At 45.6% G+C, this 24,781-nt stretch overlaps 1 protein-coding gene across 2 annotated transcripts in view; it reads left to right on the top strand.

Annotated features, from left to right (window-relative positions):
• Positions 1-24,781, top strand: part of LOC115117730 (ras-specific guanine nucleotide-releasing factor RalGPS1-like) — a 311,343-nt gene that overhangs the window by 270,046 nt on the left and 16,516 nt on the right. For both annotated transcript variants that reach the window (XM_065017198.1, XM_065017197.1), the window contains exon 11: positions 5,714-5,781. In XM_065017198.1, coding sequence (XP_064873270.1) covers positions 5,714-5,781 — 68 coding nt within the window. The remainder of the gene's footprint in view (positions 1-5,713; positions 5,782-24,781) is intronic.

The following is a 24,781-nucleotide window of genomic DNA, read 5'->3' as shown; positions in this document are numbered from 1 at the left end:
TTCCATCCCTCCCTCCCTCTCTCCATCCCTCTTTCCATCCCTCCCTCTCTCCATCCCTCCCTCAGCCTGCTGCTTTCATCAGCACTGACCAATCTGGACCCTCCCTCCCTCTTTCCATCCCTCCCTCCCTCTCTCCATCCCTCCCTCAGCCTGCTGCTTTCATCAGCACTGACCAATCTGGACCCTCCCTCTCTCCATCCCTCCCTCACTCTCTCCATCCCTCCCTCACTCTCTCCATCCCTCCCCCACTCTCTTTCCATCCCTCCCTCCCTCTGTCTGTTCTTTGAATGCATTGTAACTTTCCATCCTGAGGGAGATAAAAAAGACTGTCTGGGTCTGCTTTCCTTTGGAAAGTTCAGTGGTCTGGTTCAGACTGTACCCAGGGCAGATTAGGGGTCTGATTCAGACTGTACCCAGGGCAGGTTACAGTGGTCAGACTGTACCCAGGGCAGATTAGTGGTCTGATTGACTGTACCCAGGGCAGATTAGTGGTCTGATTCAGACTGTACCCAGGGCAGGTTACAGTGGTCTGGTTCAGACTGTACCCAGGGCAGGTTACAGTGGTCTGGTTCAGACTGTACCCAGGGCAGGTTACAGTGGTCTGGTTCAGACTGTACCCAGGGCAGGTTACCGTGGTCTGGTTCAGACTGTACCCAGGGCAGGTTACCGTGGTCTGGTTCAGACTGTACCCAGGGCAGGTTACCGTGGTCTGGTTCAGACTGTACCCAGGGCAGGTTACAGTGGTCTGGTTCAGACTGTACCCAGGGCAGGTTACAGTGGTCTGATTCAGACTGTACCCAGGGCAGGTTACAGTGGTCTGATTCAGACTGTACCCAGGGCAGGTTACAGTGGTCTGATTCAGACTGTACCCAGGGCAGGTTACAGTGGTCTGATTCAGACTGTACCCAGGGCAGGTTACAGTGGTCTGATTCAGACTGTACCCAGGGCAGGTTACAGTGGTCTGATTCAGACTGTACCCAGGGCAGGTTACAGTGGTCTGATTCAGACTGGTACCTGTACAGGGCAGGTTACAGTGGTCTGATTCAGACTGTACCCAGGGCAGGTTACAGTGGTCTGATTCAGACTGTACCCAGGGCAGGTTACAGTGGTCTGATTCAGACTGTACCCAGGGCAGGTTACAGTGGTCTGATTCAGACTGTACCCAGGGCAGGTTACAGTGGTCTGATTCAGACTGTACCCAGGGCAGGTTACAGTGGTCTGATTCAGACTGTACCCAGGGCAGGTTACAGTGGTCTGATTCAGACTGTACCCAGGGCAGGTTACAGTGGTCTGATTCAGACTGTACCCAGGGCAGGTTACCGTGGTCTGGTTCAGGTTACAGTGGTCTGATTCAGACTGTACCCAGGGCAGGTTACAGTGGTCTGATTCAGACTGTACCCAGGGCAGGTTACAGTGGTCTGATTCAGACTGTACCCAGGGCAGGTTACAGTGGTCTGATTCAGACTGTACCCAGGGCAGGTTACAGTGGTCTGATTCAGACTGTACCCAGGGCAGGTTACAGTGGTCTGATTCAGACTGTACCCAGGGCAGGTTACAGTGGTCTGATTCAGACTGTAAAAAAGAAGGAAAAACCCTTGAATATGGTGTGTCCAAAAATGTGATATTTATTTTATTTTTTAATACATTTGCAAATATTTCTCAAAACCTGTTTTTACTTTTGTCATTATGGGGAATTGTGTGTAGATTGAGGGGGGGGGGGCAATTTAATCCATTTTAGAATAAAATGTTGTACCGTAACAAAATGTGGAAAAAGTCAAGGGGCCTGAATATTTTCCTAACGCGCGCTGTTCGTCACAACTTTGAGCATTTAACTATAATGCCATGTTTTATGAAGGAGAATTCCTTTCAACTATTCGTCATGACCCACTTTCAAAAACAACCTGATTGAAATGATTTTATTTTCCAGAAGAGCTGGGTTCTACAGCAATACACGCACGTGTTTAATTACATTACTGTGTGTTCGTGTGAATATGTGCTTTTGGCAGCCCAAAATACTTTTTGAAAATAGTTTTTGGGGTTAAACCTTGACAATACAGTAGTTTAGTCTTTGTCTGTTATTTAGTCTGTCTGTCAGTTAGACTAACTGATAGACAGACTGTATAATTGTAATTTATAAGACCCCCCCCCCAAAATAAAAATGTATGTAACAACTGCAGATTGTTCCTTTTTAAGAGCTGCTTTTTCTCACTTATTGAACACTTCCTGATTTGTACCCATGTTTCTCTAGTTCTTCACTGAAATGTACCTAACCAGGAATTCATCTGCACTAACAAGTCATTTATCTGTATTTCTGGACCTTATCGATATCAACACCATTCCAGGTTGACAGAAACCAACTCAAAATAATGACTTTTGATCCCATTACAATGAGGACAGTAGTGATAATCTAGTAGAGTTGTAAACGTCAGATATGCGGTGGAAAGCTCTGAATTTAGTTTACGGTGCAGCCCTTTGGCTGGGGTCGGTGCGTGGTAACAGAAGAGCCTGTGGTGTCACCACTCAACCACGGGTTGTTATCTATACCCACGACGTATCCAGATGGACAGTCAGTCTATCTTCTGTCCGACAGACATCTGTTGTGCCTGGGTTGTGCCCCTCAGGCCTTCCTATCAAAGTGTTTATGCTTTGTTTGCCTTACGATCTTCATTGAATTACCTTGACATGTGCTTTTAGTTCTGCCATTTACCCCTGTGAGGGAGAGTTTAGTTCTACTATTTACCCCTGTGAGGGAGTGTTTAGTTCTACCATTTACCCCTGTGAGGGAGCGTTTAGTTCTACCATTTACCCCTGGGAGGGAGAGTTTTAGTTCTACCATTTACCCCTGGGAGGGAGCGTTTAGTTCTACCATTTACCCCTGGGAGGGAGAATTTAGTTCTACCATTTACCCCTGGGAGGGAGCGTTTAGTTCTACCATTTACCCCTGGGAGGGAGAGTTTAGTTCTACCATTTACCCCTTGGAGGGAGAGTTTTAGTTCTACCATTTACCCCTGGGAGGGAGCGTTTAGTTCTACCATTTACCCCTGGGAGGGAGCGTTTAGTTCTACCATTTACCCCTGGGAGGGAGCGTTTAGTTCTACCATTTACCCCTGGGAGGGAGCGTTTAGTTCTACCATTTACCCCTGGGAGGGAGAGTTTAGTTCTACCATTTACCCCTGGGAGGGAGCGTTTAGTTCTACCATTTACCCCTGGGAGGGAGAGTTTAGTTCTACCATTTACCCCTTGGAGGGAGAGTTTTAGTTCTACCATTTACCCCTGGGAGGGAGCGTTTAGTTCTACCATTTACCCCTGGGAGGGAGCGTTTAGTTCTACCATTTACCCCTGTGAGGGAGCGTTTTAGTTCTACCATTTACCCCTGGGAGGGAGCGTTTAGTTCTACCATTTACCCCTGGGAGGGAGAGTTTTAGTTCTACCATTTACCCCTGTGAGGGAGCGTTTAGTTCTACCATTTACCCCTGGGAGGGAGAGTTTTAGTTCTACCATTTACCCCTGTGAGGGAGCGTTTAGTTCTACCATTTACCCCTGGGAGGGAGCGTTTAGTTCTACTATTTACCCCTGGGAGGGAGCGTTTAGTTCTACCATTTACCCCTGTGAGGGAGAGTTTAGTTCTACCATTCACCCCTGTGAGAGAGAGTTTAGTTCTACCATTTACCCCTGTGAGGGAGAGTTTAGTTCTACCATTTACCCCTGGGAGGGAGCGTTTAGTTCTACCATATACCCCTGTGAGGGAGAGTTTAGTTCTACCATTTACCCCTGGGAGGGAGCGTTTTAGTTCTACCATTTACCCCTGTGAGGGAGCGTTTTAGTTCTGCCATTTACCCCTGTGAAGGAGCATTTAGTTCTACCATTTACCCCTGGGAGGGAGCATTTAGTTCAACCATTTACCCCTGGGAGGGAGCGTTTAGTTCTACCATCATACAATCATACAATATATGATACAATGTGATTTTCTGGATTTTGATTTTAGATTCCATCTCTCACAGTTGATGTGTACCTATGATAAAAACTACAGACCTCTACATGCTTTGTAAGTAGGAAAACCTGCAAAATCGTCAGTGTATCAAATACTTGTTCTCCCCAATGTAAATACCAGATTTCCTATAATGTCCTCCAATAATCTATATGTGCAACTTATGGTATTTGTGTTGCTATAACATTTGGTTTAAAGTGACTTTGAGGATTATTTGGGCAGGATTTTTTGAGCCATCCTGCTATAGACCAATCAAATCAAATGTTGTCACATACACATGGTTAGCAGATGCGAGTGTAATGAAATGCTTGTGCTTCTAGTTCCCGACCATGCAGTAATATCTAACAAGTAATCTAACCTACCAATAGTAACCTAACAATCACATTCTTTCACTAGTGGGTTAAGTAAAGAAAGAAAACTAAGTCATATTTTTGGTTATTGTCTCCCAGGATCATTCAATCACTTTGGTCATTGTCTCCCAGGATCATTCAATCACTTTGGTCATTGTCTCCCAGGATCATTCAATCACTTTGGTCATTGTCTCCCAGGATCATTCAATCACTTTGGTTATTGTCTCCCAGGATCATTCAATCACTTTGGTTATTGTCTCCCAGGATCATTCAATCACTTTGGTTATTGTCTCCCAGGATCATTCAATCACTTTGGTTATTGTCTCCCAGGATCATTCAATCACTTTGGTTATTGTCTCCCAGGATCATTCAATCACTTTGGTTATTGTCTCCCAGGATCATTCAATCACTTTGGTTATTGTCTCCCAGGATCATTCAATCATTCAATCACTTTGGTTATTGTCTCCCAGGATCATTCAATCACTTTGGTTGTCTCCCAGTCATTCAATCACTTTGGTTATTTCAAATTTGTTGTCTGGAAAATCACTTTGGTTATTGTCTCCCAGGATCATTCAATCACTTTTTGTGTATTTCAAATGTTGCTGGAAATATGACCAAATTAGTATTTACTTCAAAATTCTGAAAACTGAAATGATACTACATTCAAATGATGGTAAATGTGGATTGTACTTTCTGCACATTAAAGTAAACATTTGTTTTACAGTATATGCTAATTAACAATACTTTTGCTAAAAATCAATATTTTTTATTTATATATCTCATAATGTTTTGATAAGAATCAAGTTTATATTATTTTATGATCGTTGTTTTTTTTCAAAATGACCCCAGTTAGTATTTCATGTATGTAAAATATGTTGGTGGCATGAAAGATTAAGAACCCTCTGTGCGTCGTGTATATATAAATACATTTCCAGAAGTGATAGGATCAACCTTTTTTTGTTGAGGTCACTTGATCAAAACATTTAATTGAAGTGTCCCATTCCAGTTACAGGTTTCACATGTGACAAAGAGGGTTTTCTTCTGACAGAGACCCCCACTTGTTTTGTTGGTTTTCTTATAGCAAACTCCAAACATTTAATTTGTTTTTCAGATTTGTTTAGTAGAATAAAACACAGGCTTTGCTTTGACTTTTAGATCATCCATTTCCCCCTGGCAAGGATTTCTGTCACACATATTCAATCAATACTCCTACTAAAAAAGGAGACATTGTTGTCCATTGCTATGGGCTTATCAATAGGGCTCATTCAAAAAGATATGACATCACAAGCTATGGTGAGTGACTCAAGCAGTGGATTTGAGGTATATGAATTGTGAGTGTCCTCCGGTTGCTGACCAGATGGTTGTGTTGTTGCAGGCTTTCTCTGAAGATCGAACCTATGCACGGCTCCCCGCGCATGGCCTCATCCAAGGAAGACCTAGCAGGTAAGACCTGTGTGTGTGTATCTGTGTTTGTGTGTCCTCCGTTTAAATACTATTGGGTTTTAGAGCCTTGTACGCACATCCCTTTCCTTCTAGCCAACCACTCACGTCCCTTTCCTTCTAGCCAACCACTCACGTCCCTTTCCTTCTAGCCAACCTCTCCCATCCCTTTCCTTCTAGCCAACCTCTCCCATCCCTTTCCTTCTAGCCAACCTCTCCCATCCCTTTCCTTCTAGCCAACCTCTCACATCCCTTTCCTTCTAGCCAACCACTCACCTCCCTTTCCTTCTAGCCAACCTCTCACGTCCCTTTCCTTCTAGCCAACCTCTCACGTCCCTTTCCTTTTGGTCAACCACTCACGTCCCTTTCCTTCTAGCCAATCACTCACGTCCCTTTCCTTCTAGCCAACCACTCACGTCCCTTTCCTTCTAGCCAACCACTCACGTCCCTTTCCTTCTAGCCAACCTCTCACCTCCCTTTCCTTCTAGCCAACCTCTCACCTCCCTTTCCTTCTAGCCAACCTCTCACGTTCCTTTCCTTCTAGCCAACCTTTCGGGAAGAATGCCTTGAAAGAGAAATGGAAAAAAAAATGCAAGGTTAATCACTGATCAAACTCAATGACCCTCAAACTGTGAGTTGGGGGCGGGCGGGGGGGCTATACCCTGTCCCAGCATGCAACGAGGCTTTCAGCTTGGCCCCACCTGAGTGTTTACGCCGTGGCAGAATGAGATCACTGGCTACCAATCCCGGCAAACCTCTCAGGATTGAGTTATTGCGGGGCCCAGGAGGGCCGGCGAGGGCCAGCCCTGGTTGAGTCATTCCATTTGGATTGGAGGGAGAGGGGGAAACAAGCGCAGCACTGGCCTGGCTGTTCCAGAGTGGGCTGAAGCAACACAAGCAGCCCCCCCCACACATCCACACCGACCCATTCAGAGCTAAGACGTCAGTCTTCCTCTCTTTCTCTTTTCACTCATTCTTGTACAACCTCTTGTCTCTCTTTCACTTGGCTTCTATCTCCGCCCCTCTCTTGTCTTTCCCACTGTACTCTGAGGTCATCTATAGAGTCAGGGTGTTACAACAATTATCCCACATGCTATCTGAGTTTAATCCACGTCAAGGGCAGCAGACAAATTTTTTTTTTAAATGCTCCATGTGGACAGATGTTACAGGGAATGGTTCCTTTCCTTGATTTCTTGACCTTCCTTTACTTTCCTCTGTCTGTTGACCAGGAGAGTGTTAAGGGTGATGTAATGGGGTTGGAATTGCTCCAGATGGATGTGGGTTGGGGGAATAGAGAGTTTCACGGAATGGTGAAAAAAAGAAGAAGGTTGCAGGGGGAGTGTGCGTGTGATGACTCTTCATTCACAGGGAGTAGACAGTGATTGCGTATAGGCTAAACAATGGCAACATTGACGGCTTCCTTCCGTTATGAAGTGTGTGTGTGTGTGTGTGTGGACAGTGCCGTATTATTTCATTTATAAGCAAAGTTATGCAATAATCAATACCCCCTTTCACTCAATAACTGGGTGTTCTGTTCTGCTTTTAGCTGCAATGACTCCAACCAAACGCTTCCTGTAGTTGTTGATCAGTCGCTCACGTCGCTGTGGAGGAATTTTGGCCCCGCTCTTCCATGCAGAACTGCTTTAACTCAGAAACATTTGTGGGTTTTTGACCATGAACTGCTGATTTCAGGTCCTGCCACATCTCAATCGGGTTTAGGTCTGGACTTTGACTAGGCCATTCCAGAACTTTATTTTCAGGCATTCTGATGTAGACTAGGATCTATTTAAGTAAGTGGTTGTTTTTCTGTCACTCTTGGTGAACAAAACTCAGAAAATACATATCACATGTGGCGTTCCACGAGGTTCCGTTTTGGGTCCGGTACTGTTCCGTGTGTATATACGTTACCCCTTGACAGCGTTATCAGAAAGCACAGCATCGATTTTCCCTGCTACGCAGACGATACACAACTTTACATTTCTGTGTCACCAGAGGATTTTAGCTCCACGGAAAAATTATTTGACTGTATTAGTGATTTTAAATACTTGGATGGCTCACAACTTCCTCCAGCTAAATCAAGACAAGACTGAGGTACTTATTGATGGAGCCAAAGCACAGAGAGAGAATTAGGCCTCACATTTTAACTCACGGGCAATAAAAATAAAACCTAGCTGTTATTTTAGATTCTTAACTCAATTTCGAATCACACATTAGGAATGTGAACAAAATAGCTTTTTACCACCTGAGGAACATTGCCAAGGTGTGGACGTTTCTCTCTCAAGCTGATATAACCAATTTTAAGATTCTTCTATTGGTTTTTAAATCAACCCACGATTGTGCACCCCAATACTGCAGACATCCTTTTAAGTTATGTACCCAGTAGATTCCTCAGGTCCTCTGGTGCTGGCCTTTTAACTATCCCAAAGCCTAAGACCAAGAAGCATTGAGAAGCATCCTTTAGTTACTATGACCCCAGCCTCTGGAATAGCCTGCCAGAGAACCTGAGGGGGGACAAATCTGTGGACATTTTTAAGATATCTTTTGTTTATTCTTTATTAAATATTTCCGTTTTTATTTTCGTTGTTTTTATTTTTAATTTGTTTCCTGTGAAGCACATTGTGTTGCAGTCCGTGTCTGAAATGTGCTGTATAAAATGAAGCTTGATTTGATGTGATTAGTGTGTTCTGGATCATTGTCTTGCTGCATGACCCAGATGCTCTTCAGCTCACGGATGGATAGCTTGACATTCTCCTTTAGAATTCTCTGATTCTCTGATTCTGAGCAGAATTCATGATTGTGAGAGACGGATCAACAACTGCAAGAAGCGTTTAGTTGCAGTCGTTGCAGCTACAAATGGCACAACCAGTTATTGAGTGTAAGGGGGGCAATTTACTTTTTTGGGTGTTGCATAACTTTGTTACTTTAATCATTTATTTAATTATCAACATTTTGTGTTATTTGTTCACTCAGGTTTCCTCTCTAATATTATGTTTTGGCTGAAGATCTGACAATATTCAGTGTCAGAAATACGCAAAAATAGAGAATCTGAAAGGGTGAAAAGTTTTGTGTGTGAGGGGGTATATGGTGGGGATATAAGGGGGGAGGGGGTGTAGGGGTGTAGTGAATCTGTATGGGGGGGTGTAGACAAGCTATATTGAAACAGGTGAATCTATAAGGACTACATTCCGTCTTGGGACAATGGGCCCTTACCAGGACTACATTCTCTCCTGGGACAATGGGCCCTTACCAGGACTACAATCTGTCCTGGGACAATGGGCGCTTACCAGGACTACAATCTGTCCTGGGACAATGGGCCCTTACCAGGACTACAATCTGTCCTGGGACAATGGGCCCTTACCAGGACTACAATCTGTCCTGGGACAATGGGCCCTTACCAGGACTACATTCTGTCCTGGGATAATGGGCCCTTACCAACCTGCCAGTCTTCCCAAAGAGAAAAAAGAGGCCTAAAGGAATAGGGACAATGCATTATGGGTAGGAATAAGTATGGTATAGCATGCATTTAATACAAACAAAAGTAAAAGGGATTGTTTAAGTCTATGTCTAAAGTGTTTTATGTGGGAACTTTTACTACGTTTTATATTTATATCAACTGATGGAGACGTTTGATAGGATTCAGAGAACATTTGGTATGTAAGCATACTGAGGCTGTACACGTGCTATAGAAGTAGCCGGTGTGTAAAACACAGTCGGTTAATTCCAAAGAATTCCGTTTTATTTTGTGAGTTTTAGCATGACTTTTTATTTGCGCTCACTGTCACACAATGAACCCGGACGGGGACAGCCAATGGTGAGACATTTCCTCTTGCGCTCATTAAGGAAGCAGCTAAAAGTAGTCTAATAGCAGTGTCACTCAGCGACCAGACCCCAGGAATGTAACAAAAGGCTATATTTTTTTCTCCATGTTCCAGTGGTCTAATCTCAGCGATCAGGGACCACGTTATGGGGACTGTATTTATCAGGGTTGCCACGGTAACATGCAACTTCTGTTTTCTCTCCCTCTTTCTTTTTCTAACACATTTTCTTTTCATTACAAGGCCAGAAAGAAATGTGCAGGATATTCAGATTTATAGCTTGATTACCACATCGACACAGACAAGTAGGAGCAACCAATGCTGTTGTTTCTAAAAACAGGACTGTAAAGACTGTGGTAGCACACTGAACTCAAAGCCTATTCATTTTTTGCTTAGGAAGCTAATGCAAGCCTTCAGGTTTCAGGCAAGGTTCGTCATTATCACATACGCATGGCTCACTGAACAGACTCTGTAACATGAGTGAAAAGAAGCACTGTGCCACAAAATAAATAGTAATGTTACCAATCTTGCCATTGCAAAAAAAAGCCGGACATTATGCACAGTATGTTGTTGAGCATGCAAAACGCAGGAAGACTTGGAGAGCGTTTGTTACCTAAGCCCTTTCCCCGGATGTTGACACCTTTTACAGATTACTGGAATTGTTTTGTGATATCGATGTTCAAAAAGGGGAAATTAATGAATTGCCAAAGGGACTGGAAAACATACCTGACAGACAACGTGAAAAGAGATAATCACAGATCAAGTGGCCGTGCCCCATCTAGGAAGGTTAGGGGTTTCCCATCGAGGAAGGTTAGGGGTTTCCCATCTAGGAAGGTTAGGGGTTTCCCATCTAGGAAGGTTAGGGGTTTCCCATCGAGGAAGGTTAGTGGTTTCCCATCTAGCAAGGTTAGTGGTTTCCCATCGGAAGTTTTGGGGTTTCCATTGGAAGGTTAGGGGTTTCCCCATCGAGGAAGGTTAGGGGTTTTCCATTGGAAGGTTAGGGGTTTCCCCATCGAGGAAGGTTAGGGGTTTCCCCATCGAGGAAGGTTAGGGGTTTTCCATTGGAAGGTTAGGGGTTTCCCATCGAGGAAGGTTAGGGGTTTCCCATCGAGGAAGGTTAGGGGTTTCCCATCGAGGAAGGTTAGGGGTTCCCCATCGAGGAAGGTTAGGGGTTTTCCTTTGGAAGGTTAGGGGTTTCCCATCGAGGAAAGTTAGGGGTTTCCCATCTAGGAAGGTTAGGGGTTCCCCATCGAGGAAGGTTAGGGGTTTCCCATTGGAAGGTTAGGGGTTTCCCATCTAGGAAGGTTAGGAGTTTCCCATCGAGGAAGTTTAGGGGTTTCCCATCGAGGAAGGTTAGGGGTTCCCCATCGAGGAAGGTTAGGGGTTCCCCATCGAGGAAGGTTAGGGGTTTTCCATTGGAAGGTTAGGGGTTTCCCATCTAGGAAGGTTAGGGGTTTCCCATCTAGGAAGGTTAGGGGTTTTCCATTGGAAGGTTAGGGGTTTTCCATTGGAAGGTTAGGGGTTTCCCATCGAGGAAAGTTAGGAGTTTCCCATCTAGGAAGGTTAGGGGTTTCCCATCTAGGAAGGTTAGGGGTTTCCCATCGAGGAAAGTTAGGGGTTTCCCATCTAGGAAGGTTAGGGGATTCCCATCTAGGAAGGTTAGGGGTTTCCCATCGAGGATGATTAGGGGTTTCCCATCGAGGAAGGTTAGGGGTTTCCCATCGAGGATGATTAGGGGTTTCCCATCGAGGAAGGTTAGGGGTTTCCCATCGAGGAAGGTTAGGGGTTTCCCATCGAGGAAGGTTAGGGGTTTTCCATCGGAAGGTTAGGGGTTTCCGATCGAGGAAGGTTAGGGGTTTTCCATTGGAAGATTAGGGGTTTCCCATTGGAAGGTTAGGGGTTTCCCATCGAGGAAGGTTAGGGGTTTCCCATCGAGGAAAGTTAGGGGTTTCCCATCTAGGAAGGTTAGGGGTTTCCCATCGAGGAAAGTTAGGGGTTTCCCCATCGAGGAAGGTTAGGGGTTTCCCCATCTAGGAAGGTTAGGGGTTTTCCATTGGAAGGTTAGGGGTTTCCCATCTAGGAAGGTTAGGGGTTTCCCATCTAGGAAGGTTAGGGGATTCCCATCTAGGAAGGTTAGGGGTTTCCCATCGAGGATGATTAGGGGTTTCCCATCTAGGAAGGTTAGGGGTTTCCCATCGAGGAAAGTTAGGGGTTTCCCATCTAGGAAGGTTAGGGGATTCCCATCTAGGAAGGTTAGGGGTTTCCCATCGAGGATGATTAGGGGTTTCCCATCGAGGAAGGTTAGGGGTTTCCCATCGAGGATGATTAGGGGTTTCCCATCGAGGAAGGTTAGGGGTTTCCCATCGAGGAAGGTTAGGGGTTTCCCATCGAGGAAGGTTAGGGGTTTTCCATCGGAAGGTTAGGGGTTTCCGATCGAGGAAGGTTAGGGGTTTTCCATTGGAAGATTAGGGGTTTCCCATTGGAAGGTTAGGGGTTTCCCATCGAGGAAGGTTAGGGGTTTCCCATCGAGGAAAGTTAGGGGTTTCCCATCTAGGAAGGTTAGGGGTTTCCCATCGAGGAAAGTTAGGGGTTTCCCCATCGAGGAAGGTTAGGGGTTTCCCCATCTAGGAAGGTTAGGGGTTTTCCATCGGAAGGTTAGGGGTTTCCCATCGAGGAAAGTTAGGGGTTTCCCCATCTAGGAAGGTTAGGGTTGTCCCATCTAGGAAGGTTAGGGGTTTTCCATCGGAAGGTTAGGGGTTTCCCATCGAGGAAAGTTAGGGGTTTCCCCATCGAGGAAGGTTAGGGGTTTCCCATCGAGGAAGGTTAGGGGTTCCCCATCGAGGAAGGTTAGGGGTTCCCCATCGAGGAAGGTTAGGGGTTTTCCATTGGAAGGTTAGGGGTTTCCCATCTAGGAAGGTTAGGGGTTTCCCATCTAGGAAGGTTAGGGGTTTTCCATTGGAAGGTTAGGGGTTTTCCATTGGAAGGTTAGGGGTTTCCCATCGAGGAAAGTTAGGGGTTTCCCATCTAGGAAGGTTAGGGGATTCCCATCTAGGAAGGTTAGGGGTTTCCCATCGAGGATGATTAGGGGTTTCCCATCGAGGAAGGTTAGGGGTTTCCCATCGAGGATGATTAGGGGTTTCCCATCGAGGAAGGTTAGGGGTTTTCCATCGGAAGGTTAGGGGTTTCCGATCGAGGAAGGTTAGGGGTTTTCCATTGGAAGATTAGGGGTTTCCCATTGGAAGGTTAGGGGTTTCCCATCGAGGAAGGTTAGGGGTTTCCCATCGAGGAAAGTTAGGGGTTTCCCATCTAGGAAGGTTAGGGGTTTCCCATCGAGGAAAGTTAGGGGTTTCCCCATCGAGGAAGGTTAGGGGTTTCCCCATCTAGGAAGGTTAGGGGTTTTCCATCGGAAGGTTAGGGGTTTCCCATCGAGGAAAGTTAGGGGTTTCCCCATCTAGGAAGGTTAGGGTTTTCCCATCTAGGAAGGTTAGGGGTTTTCCATCGGAAGGTTAGGGGTTTCCCATCGAGGAAAGTTAGGGGTTTCCCCATCGAGGAAGGTTAGGGGTTTCCCCATCTAGGAAGGTTAGGGGTTTTCCATCGGAAGGTTTGGGATTTCCCATCTAGGAAGGTTAGGGGTTTTCCATCGGAAGGTTAGGGGTTTCCCCATCTAGGAAGGTTAGGGGTTTCCCCATCTGGGAAGGTTAGGGGTTTTCCCATCTGGGAAGGTTAGGGGTTTTCCATTGGAAGGTTAGGGGTTTCCCATTGGAAGGTTAGGGGTTTCCCATTGGAAGGTTAGGGGTTTCCCATCTAGGAAGGTTAGGGGTTTCCCATCGAGGAAGGTTAGGGGTTTCCCATCGAGGAAGGTTAGGGGTTTCCCCATCTAGGAAGGTTAGGGGTTTCCCATCTAGGAAGGTTAGGGGGTTCCCATCGAGGAAGGTTAGGGGGTTCCCATCTAGGAAGGTTAGGGGTTTTCCATCGGAAGGTTAGGGGTTTTCCATCGGAAGGTTAGGGGCTTCCCATCTAGGAAGGTTAGGGGTTTCCCCATCTAGAAAGGTGTTTCCCATCTAGAAAGGTGTTTCCCATCTAGGAAGGTTAGGGGTTTCCCATCGAGGAAGGTTAGGGGTTTCCCATCGAGGAAGGTTAGGGGTTTCCCCTCGAGGAAAGGTTGGGGGGGGGGTCCCCATCGAGGAAAGGTTGGGGAGGGGGGGGTTCCCCATCGAGCAAGGCTTGGGAGGTTTCCCATCGAGGAAGGCTTGGGGGGTTTCCCATCGAGGAAGGCTTGGGGTGGGGTTCCCCATCGAGGAAGGCTTGGGAGGTTTCCCATCGAGGAAGGCTTGGGGGGTTTCCCATCGAGGAAGCCTAAATGATAATTTCATGATGGTGGTAATACTAGCCATCACATGGACTAGGGATGTATCCTCCGTCTGTCCCCTGATTTAGTTAGGGATAACATAAGATGTAATAAAGAAAGTCTCTGGTTCTCGGCAAACCCATTACACCAACAGCATACAAGCCCTGCACGTCCAGAGCCAATGGGATGAGGTATAGCGTTACTCAATCGCTCCGTACAGAACAAGGGCAAAACATCATGACAGAATCCAGAAGACACCACTGCACGCACACACACACTCACAGGCTCTAAAACATATACTCACATTGGACAAAGTATCTCGTGTTTATCCAAAATAACATACAGCACACATTCTTGAAATGGTTTAAAACTAGCTTAATTTATATAACGTATGCCAACTGTTACATGGCATGAAACCCACAGAACATCACATCTTCCTATCAGCAACAACTGTACACACACACACACACAGACAGACAGACAGACAGACAGACAGACAGACAGACAGACAGACAGACAGACAGACAGACAGACAGCAACTGTACACACACAGAGACTTGTACAAATACCCCTAAAACATGAGCAAACACACATGCTTTAAATATACCAAACAGACACTCACATAGAGTGTATTATATTGAACATTCTAGTAACTGGCCCACACTCAGAGTGTATTATGTTGAACCCTCCACTAACTGGCCCTCACACAGTGTATGATGTTGAACTCTCCACTAACTGGCCCTCACACAGGGTATTATGTTGAACAGTCCACTAACTGGCCCTCACACAGTGTATTATGTTGAACCCTCCACTAACTGGCCCTCACACAGTGTATTATGTTGAACCCTCCACTAACTGGCCCTCACACAGTGTATTATGTTGAACACTCCACTAACTGGCCCTCACACAGTGTATTATGTTGAACTCTCCACTAACTGGCCCTCACACAGTGTATTATGTTGAACCCTCCACTAACTGGCCCTCACACAGAGGGTATTATGTTGAACCCTCCCCTAACTGGCCCTCACACAGTGTATTATGTTGAACACTCCACTAACTGGCCCTCACACAGTGTATTATGTTGAACCCTCCACTAACTGGCCCTCACACAGTGTATTATGTTGAACCCTCCACTAACTGGCCCTCACACAGTGTATTATGTTGAACACTCCACTAACTGGCCCTCACACAGTGTATTATGTTGAACCCTCCACTAACTGGCCCTCACACAGTGTATTATGTTGAACCCTCCACTAACTGGCCCTCACACAGTGTATTATGTTGAACCCTCCACTAACTGGCCCTCACACAGTGTATTATGTTGAACCCTCCACTAACTGGCCCTCACACAGTGTATTATGTTGAACCCTCCACTAACTGGCCCTCACACAGTGTATGATGTTGAACTCTCCACTAACTGGCCCTCACACAGGGTATTATGTTGAACAGTCCACTAACTGGCCCTCACACAGTGTATTATGTTGAACCCTCCACTAACTGGCCCTCACACAGTGTATTATGTTGAACACTCCAATAACTGGCCCTCACACAGTGTATTATGTTGAACTCTCCACTAACTGGCCCTCACACAGTGTATTATGTTGAACCCTCCACTAACTGGCCCTCACACAGAGGGTATTATGTTGAACCCTCCCCTAACTGGCCCTCACACAGTGTATTATGTTGAACACTCCACTAACTGGCCCTCACACAGTGTATTATGTTGAACCCTCCACTAACTGGCCCTCACACAGTGTATTATGTTGAACCCTCCACTAACTGGCCCTCACACAGTGTATTATGTTGAACACTCCACTAACTGGCCCTCACACAGTGTATTATGTTGAACCCTCCACTAACTGGCCCTCACACAGTGTATTATGTTGAACCCTCCACTAACTGGCCCTCACACAGTGTATTATGTTGAACCCTCCACTAACTGGCCCTCACACAGTGTATTATGTTGAACACTCCACTAACTGGCCCTCACACAGAGGGTATTATGTTGACCACTCCACTAACTGGCCCTCATTGTGACTTCTACTGAAGCTGTGTTTCCAGAGAACGTTCTCGAATAACAGACAGACATCGTACGTATTTGGAGACGAGAGACTCAGCCAAGGCCTAAGCACATGCCTCTCATTAACACGATGCTACAGCCAGTTAGCCTCCACCACAAGAGGAAAACGTATGAGAGACACGGGAAGTCCACATAGTCCCCTTGGGTCTGCCTAAAACCAGCTGACCATCCAGACCGACTACGGTCCCCATGCGGCCACAGTAGAGTTTACGAGTTGAAGACTGAGCCGGGTACACGTGGCAAAGCATGCCTTCAGGATAACTTGTTAGACTGAGCGCTGCCCACACAGAAGCAGCTCTTCAAGTCTTAATTTGGGCAGTTGTAGAAAGTAGATTGCTCCATGATGTGGAATCTGGATTTATTGTCCTTTATGTACCGTAGGCTGCTACTTCTACAAGTGAATCTTTGCTTCGACCTGGTGTCCCTGGTTTCATATAATTTCTCAAAGGTTGCCTTGACTTTTTTCACAGTTTGTTACATTTCAGCCTTATTCTAAAATGGATTCATTTTATTTTATTTTATCCTCAGCACTCTTAACACAATACCCCATAATGACAGTGAAAACAGGTTTTTAGAGATTTTTGCAAATGTATTCAAAATAAAAAGCAGAAATACCTTATTTACATAAGTATTCAGCCTCTTTGCTATGAGACTGGAAATTGAGCTCAGGTGCATCCTGTTTACATTGATCATCCTTGAGATGTTTCTACAACTTGATTGGAGTCCACCTGTGCTAAATTAAATTGATTGGACATGATTTGGAAAGGCACACACGTGTCTATAGAAGGTCCCTGAGTTGACAGTGCATGTCAGAGCAAAAACCAAGCCATGGGGTCAAAGGAATTGTCCGTAGACCTCCGAGACAGGTTTGTTCGAGGCACAGATCTGGGGAAGGGTACCAAAACATGTCTGCAGTATTTAAAGTCAAATCAAATTACAAAATGTTATTTGTCACATACACATGGTTAGCAGATGTTAATGCGAGTGTAGCGAAATGCTTGGGCTTCTAGTTCCGACAATGCAGTAATAACCAACGAGTAATCTAACCTAACAATTCCACAACAACTACCTTATACACACAAGTGTAAAGGAATGAAGAATATGTACATAAAGATATATGAATGAGTGATGGTACAGAACGGCACAGGCAAGACGCAGTAGATGGTATAGAGTACAGTATAAACATATGAGATGAGTAATGTAGGGTATGTAAACATTATTAAGTGACATTGTTTAAAGTGTTAAAGTGGCTAGTGATACATTTATTACATCAAGATGCAGTAGATGGTATAGGGTACAGTATATACATATGAGATAAGTAATGTAGGGTATGTAAACATTATTAAGTGACATTGTTTAAAGTGGCTAGTGATACATTTATTATATCAAGATGCAGTAGATGGTATAGAGTACAGTATATACATATGAGATGAGTAATGTAGGGTATGTAAACATTATTAAGTGACATTGTTTAAAGTGGCTAGTGATACATTTATTATATCAAGATGCAGTAGATGGTATCGAGTACAGTATATACATATGAGATGAGTAATGTAGGGTATGTAAACATTATATAAAGTGGCATTGTTTAAAGTGGCTAGTGATACATTTATTATATCAAGATGCAGTAGATGGTATATAGTACAGTATATACATATGAGATGAGTAATGTAGGGTATGTAAACATTATATTAAGTGGCATTGTTTAAAGTAGCTAGTGATACATTTTTACATCAATTTTAGGTGACAAGCTGAGTTTCTTCAGCCTCCTGAGGTTGAAGAAGCGCAGCTGCGCCGCGCCCTCTTCACCACGCTGTCTGTGTGGGTGGACCATTTCAGTTTGTCCGTGATGTGTACGTCGAGGAACATAAAACTTACTACCCTCTCCACTACTGTCCCGTCGATGTGGATAGGGGGGCTGCTCCCTCTGCTGTTTCCTGAAGTCCACGATCATCTCCTTTGTTTTGTTTGGTTGACGTTGAGTGGGAGGTTATTTTCTTGACACCACACTCCGGCCCCCTCACTTCCTCCCTGTAGGCAGTCTCGTCGTTGTTGGTAATCAAGCCTACCACTGTAGTGTCGTCTGCAAACTTGATGATTGAGATGGACGCGTGCATGGCCACTCAGTCGTGGGTAAACAGGGAGTACAGGAGAGAGTGTTGAGGATCAGCGGGGTGGAGATGTTGTTACCTACCCTCACCACCTGGGGGCGGCCTGTCAGGAAGTCCAGTACCCAGTTGCACAGGGCGGGGTCGAGACCCAGGGTCTCGAGCTTGATGATGAGTATTCATCATCACAGCATTCTCACATAGGTATTCCTCTTGTCCAGATGGGTTAGGGCAGTGTGCAGTGTGGTTGCGATTGCGTCGTCTGTGGACCTATTTGGGCGGTAAGCAAATTGGAGTGGGTCTAGGGTGTCAGGTAGGGTCCTTGACTAGTCTCTCAAAGCACTTCATGATGACGGAAGTGAGTGCTACGGGGCGATCGTCGTTTAGCTCAGTTACCGTAGCTTTCTTGGGAACGGGAACAATGGTGGCCCTCTTGAAGCATGTGGGAACAGCAGACTAGGATAAGGATTGATTGAATATGTCCGGAAACACACCAGCCAGCTGGTCTGCGCATGCTCTGAGGATGCGGCTGGGGATGCCGTCTGAGTCTGCAGCCTTGCGAGGGTTAACACGTTTAAATGTTTTACTCACGTCGGCTGCAGTGAAGGAGAGTCCGCAGGTTTTGGTAGCGAGTCGTGTCAGTGGCACTGTATTGTCCTCAAAGCGAGCAAAGAAGTTGTTTAGTCTGTCTGGGAGCAAGACATCCGGGTCCGCAACGGGGCTGGTTTTCTTTTTGTAATCCATGATTGACTGTAGACCCTGCCACATACCTCGTGTCTGAGCCGTTGAATTGTGACTCTACTTTCTCTCTATACTGACGCTTAGCTTGTTTGATTGCCTTGCGGAGGGAATAGCTACACTGCTTGTTTCCGGTCACCTTGCCCTGGTTAAAAACAGTGGTTCGCGCTTTCAGTTTCGCGCGAATGCTGCCATCAATCCACGGTTTCTGGTTTGGGAATGTTTTAATAGTTGCTGTGGGTACGACATCGCCGATGCACTTGCTAATAAACTCGCTCACCGAATCAGCGTATTCAAAGTTGTTGTTTGACGCAATGCGGAACATATCCCAATCCACGTGATCGAAGCAATCTTGAAGGGTGGAATCAGATTGGTCGGACCAGCGTTGAACAGACCTGAGCGCGGGAGCTTCCTGTTTTAGTCTCTGTCTATAGGCTGGGAGCAACAAAATGGAGTCGTGGTCAGCATTTCCAAAAGGAGGGCAGGGGAGGGCCTTATATGCGTCGCGGAAGTTAGAATAACAATGATCCAGGGTTTTACCAGCCTATCAATATGCTGATAGAATTTAGGGAGTCTTGTTTTCAGATTAGCCTTGTTAAAATCCCCAGCTACAATGAATGCAGCCTCAGGATATGTGGTTTCCAGTTTGCATAGAGTCAAATACAGTTCGTTCAGTGCCGTCGATGTGTCTGCTTGTGTGGAATATATGCGGCTGTGATTATAATCGAAGAGAATTCTCTTGGTAGATAATGCGGTCGACATTTGATTGTGAGGAATTCTAAGTCAGGTGAACAGAAGAACTTGAGTTCCTGTATGTTGTTATGATCACACCACGTCTCGTGAATCATAAGGCATACCCCCCCCCCCCCGCCCCTCTTCTTACCAGAAAGATGCTTATTTCTGTCGGCTCGATGCGTGAAGAAACCAGCTGGCTGTACCGACTCCGATAGCGTGTCTCGAGTAAGCCATGTTTCCATGAAACAAAGAACGTTACAGTCCCCAAGAACACATTGACCTCCATCATTCTTAAATGGAAGATGTTTGGAACCACAAAGACTCTTCCTAGAGCTGGCCACCCGGCCAAACTGAGCAATCAGGGGAAAAGTGCCTTGGTCAGGGAGATGACCAAGAACCTGATGGTCACTCTGACAGAGCTCCAGAGTTCCTCTGTGGAGATGGGGTTCCTTCTGGAAGGTTCTCCCAACTCTGAAGCACTCTACCATAAAGGTCTGATTGGTGGAGAGACCAGACGGAAGCCAGTCCTCAGTAAAAGGCACATGACAGCCCACTTGGAGTTTGCCAAAAAGCATGTAAAGAACTCTGACCCTGAAAAACAAGATTCTCTGGTCTGATGAAACCTAACTTACTCTCAGTCCATGAGAAACAAGATTCTCTGGTCTGATTAAACCAATATTGAACTCTTTGGTCTGAAAGCCAAGCGTCACATCTGGAGGAAACCTGGCACCATCCCTACTGTGAAGCATGGTGGTGGAAGCATCATGTTGTGGGGATGTTTTTCAGAGGCAGGGACTGGGAGACTAGTCAGGATTGAGGCAAAGATGAACAGAGCTAAGTACAGATAGATCCTTGATGAAAACCTACTCCAGAACTCTCAGGACCTAAGAATGGGGTGGTTCACCTTCAAACAGGACAACACCCTAAGCACACAGCCAAGACAACGCAGGGGTGTCTTTGGGACAAGTCTCTGAATGTCCTTGAGTGGCCCAGCCAGAGCCCGGACTTGAACCCGATCGAACATCTCTGGAGAGATCTGAAAATAGCTGTGCAGCAACGCTCCCCATCCAACCTGACAGAGCTTGAGGGGATCTGCAGAGAAGAATGGGAGACACTCCCTTCATTATGGGTCAGTTATCTCTGTGTAGCCATACACCCTTTACTTGAAGTCTTACGTTGGCCATATGACCAGCAGGAGACTGGTATTGTCTATGGCAGGAGAATTGTGTGTGTGTGTGTGTGGTGGCTGATTTGAATGTGTTCTACCGATTTGCAGGAACAGACTTCCAACATGAAAGACTTAGCTAAGTGGGGTACGTTAACATGTGTTCCAACATGCCTTGATGGGATGTGTTATAGAACCGCCAAACGGGCGCCATTACACCCAATTGACAGCATCCCCCACAGTATTTAGTCTTTTTACCGTGCAGCAATGACCGAGCAGGGATCACCATGTCAAACACATGTTCAGTAACGTGCTCAGTAGTTTATACAGTATTCTACTTCATGATGAAATGACTCCTGCCATATTACGTCATTCATGAAGAATTGCTTGGACCAGTACCTGATTCACACTCCCGTTCAGACCAGTACCTGATTCACACTCCCGTTCGGACCAGTACCTGATTCACACTCCCGTTCGGACCAGTACCTGATTCACACTCCCGTTCGGACCAGTACCTGATTCACACTTCCGTTCGGACCAGTACCTGATTCACACTCCCGTTCGGACCAGTACCTGATTCACACTCCCGTTCGGACCAGTACCTGATTCACACTCCCGTTCGGACCAGTACCTGATTCACACTCCCGTTCGGACCAGTACCTGATTCACACTCCCGTTCGGACCAGTACCTGATTCACACTCCCGTTCGGACCAGTACCTGATTCACACTTCCGTTCGGACCAGTACCTGATTCACACTCCCGTTCGGACCAGTACCTGATTCACACTCCCGTTCGGACCAGTACCTGATTCACACTCCCGTTCGGACCAGGTCCTGATTCACACTCCCGTTCGGACCAGGTCCTGATTCACACTCCCGTTCGGACCAGTACCTGATTCACACTCCCGTTCGGACCAGTACCTGATTCACACTCCCGTTCGGACCAGTACCTGATTCACATACTCGTTCCAACTGCATCACACTGTGCTGGGGTTTATTAATTTGGCCCTAATACCAAGTTCAGCTGCAGGTACTTAGTCAAGACCAGTTAGCCTTTAAAAAGGAAATATAATGGGCCACACATGGAGAGCATTTAGCTCATTTAGCTGTGGGTCGGGAAGTATTTATTGACAAACATAGCGTGGGATAGCAGGAAGGCTCTCATTTGTTGCTGCAGTTTGTTTACCATGGAATGTCATTAGAACCAGTAGGAGAAGTAGCGAGATGAAATTTACCATGAAAACATCATTAGGAGAAGTAGCGAGATGAGATTTACCATGAAAACATCATTAGGAGAAGTAGCGAGATGAGATTTACCATGAAAACATCGTTAGAACCGGTAGGAGACGTAGCGAGATGAAATTTACCATGAAAACATCATTAGGAGAAGTAGGAGAAGTAGCGAGATGAAATTTACCATGAAAACATCATTAGGAGAAGTAGGAGAAGTAGCGAGATGAGATTTACCATGAAAACATCATTAGGAGAAGTAGGAGAAGTAGCGAGATGAGATTTACCATGAAAACATCATTAGGAGAAGTAGGAGACGTAGCGAGATGAGATGCCCTCGACTAGCTGCGTGATGATAAACCCAGAACCCTTCTCTACATGACCACGGGCCATTAAGGTTTCACTATGACAGCCTGTGTCTAGACCTCTTTACTCCTCCAGACAGACTGATTGGCCAGAGACACATACAGTGGGGAGAACAAGTATTTGATACACTGCCGATTTTGCAGGTTTTCATACTTACAAAGCATGTAGAGGTCTGTAATTTTTATCATAGGTACACATCAACTGTGAGAGACGGAATCTAAAACAAAAATCCAGAAAATCACATTGTATGATTTTTAAGTAATTAATTAGCATTTTATTGCATGACATAAGTATTTGATTACCTACCAACCAGTAAGAAATCTGGCTTTCACAGACCTGTTAGTTTTTCTTTAAGAAGCCCTCCTGTTCTCCACTCATTACCTGTATTAACTGCACCTGTTTGAACTCGTTACCTGATAAAAGACACCTGTCTACACACTCAATCAAACAGACTCCAACTTCTCCACAATGGCCAAGACCAGAGAGCTGTGTAAGGACATCAGGGAAAAAAATTGTAGACCTGCACAAGGCTGGGATGGGCTACAGGACAATAGGCAAGCAGCTTGGTGAGAAGGCAACAACTGTTGGCGCAATTATTAGAAAATGGAAGAAGTTCAAGATGACTGTCAATCACCCTCGGTCTGGGGCTCCATGCCAGATCTCACCTCGTGGGGCATCAATGATCATGAGGAAGGTGAGGGATCAGCCCAGAACTACACAGAAGGACCTGGCCAATGACCTGAAGAGAGCTGGGACCACAGTCTCAAAGGAAACCATTGGTAACACACTACACCGTCATGGATTAAAATCCTGCAGCGCACGCAAGGTCCCCCTTTTCAAGCCAGCGCATGTCCAGGCCCGTCTGAAGTTTGCCAATGACCATCTGGATGATCCAGAGGAGGAATGCGAGAAGGTCATGTGGTCTGATGAGACAAAAATAGAGGGAGAGCGAGAGCTTTTTGGTCTAAACTCCACTTTCCGTGTTTGGAGGAAGAAGAAGGATGAGTACAACCCCAAGAACACCATCCCAACCGTGAAGCATGGAGGTGGAAACATTCTTTGGGGATGCTTTTCTGCAAAGGGGACAGGACGAATGCACCGTATTGAGGGGAGGATGGATGAGGCCATGTATCGCGAGAATTTGGGCAACTACCTCTTTCCCTCAGTAAGAGTATTGAAGATGGATCGTGGCTAGGTCTTCCAGCATGACAACGACCCGAAACACACAGCCAGGGCAACTAAGGAGTGGCTCGGTAAGAAGCATCTCAAGGTCCTGGAGTGGACTAGCCAGTCTCCAGACCTGAACCCAATAAAAAATCTTTGGAGGGAGCTGAAAGTCCGTATTGCCCAGCGACAGCCCCGAAACCTGAAGGATCTGGAGAAGGTCTGTATGGAGGAGTGGGCCAAAATCCCTGCTGCAGTGTGCAAACCTGGTCAAGAACTACGGGAAACGTATGATCTCTGTAATTGCAAACAAAGGTTTCTGTACCAAATATTAAGTTCTGCTTTTCTGATGTATCAAATACTTATGTCATGCAATAAAATGCTAATTAATTACTTAAAAATCATACAATGTGATTTTCTGGATATTTGTTTTAGATTCCGTCTCTCACAGTTGAAGTGTACCTATGATGAAAATTACAGACCTCTACATGCTTTGTAAGTAGGAAAACCTGAAAAATCGGCAGTGTATCAAATACTTGTTCTCCCCAATGTATATGGCTCTGTGATTGGTCAATGTTTTTCTCTCATCTTTGCGTGAGACATGGCCTTTCCCCAAGTCTAGATCCTGGAATCAAGACCAAAGTCCACAACGACCCCTCAGAGTTTCGGATCAATGAAAATCGTTATCACTGAAAATCACAAGAATTGGAAGAAGTATGGTTTCGCTTCACTGATTGACTTTGAACCATGTTCTCATAAATTAAGTTCCAACAGCATATATTGTTGGCCGTTTATCGTCCTTGTTTTGTAAATGTAAAACAGGCTCAAGTGTGTGTGGAGGTCTTCCCGACTGCAGTGCTGAGTTTAATCTGGTGATTTCATGACTAATTGAATGGTCCCCAGTGGGCTTAGTGCGAAGCGCCACACAGAGGTGGGAACCGAGACTTGAGTCATAGGTTCCACTGGCAGAGAAAGCACATGGCAACACCACATGCCCTCGCCAAGCCCACAAACCTAGCAAGAGTGAAAACGTGGATAGGCTCATTAAACAGCTGTTATCATACATGCGGGTACATGGAAGGATACACTCATCACATGTGGATAGAGGCTAATTAAAACAGCAAACATGTCTACGTGCTCAAACTACAACCCACTGACCCCACCTAGTGGGCAGATTCTGAATAACGTCAATGGTCTCTGCTCAGCACACTGGACTACAGTAGTTCAATCTAAAGATACACAGTCTTTGAAATG

Source organism: Oncorhynchus nerka, linkage group LG4, assembly GCF_034236695.1.
Source record: "Oncorhynchus nerka isolate Pitt River linkage group LG4, Oner_Uvic_2.0, whole genome shotgun sequence".
Lineage (NCBI taxonomy): Eukaryota > Metazoa > Chordata > Actinopteri > Salmoniformes > Salmonidae > Oncorhynchus > Oncorhynchus nerka.
This window is presented reverse-complemented; position numbering and strand designations above follow the sequence as displayed.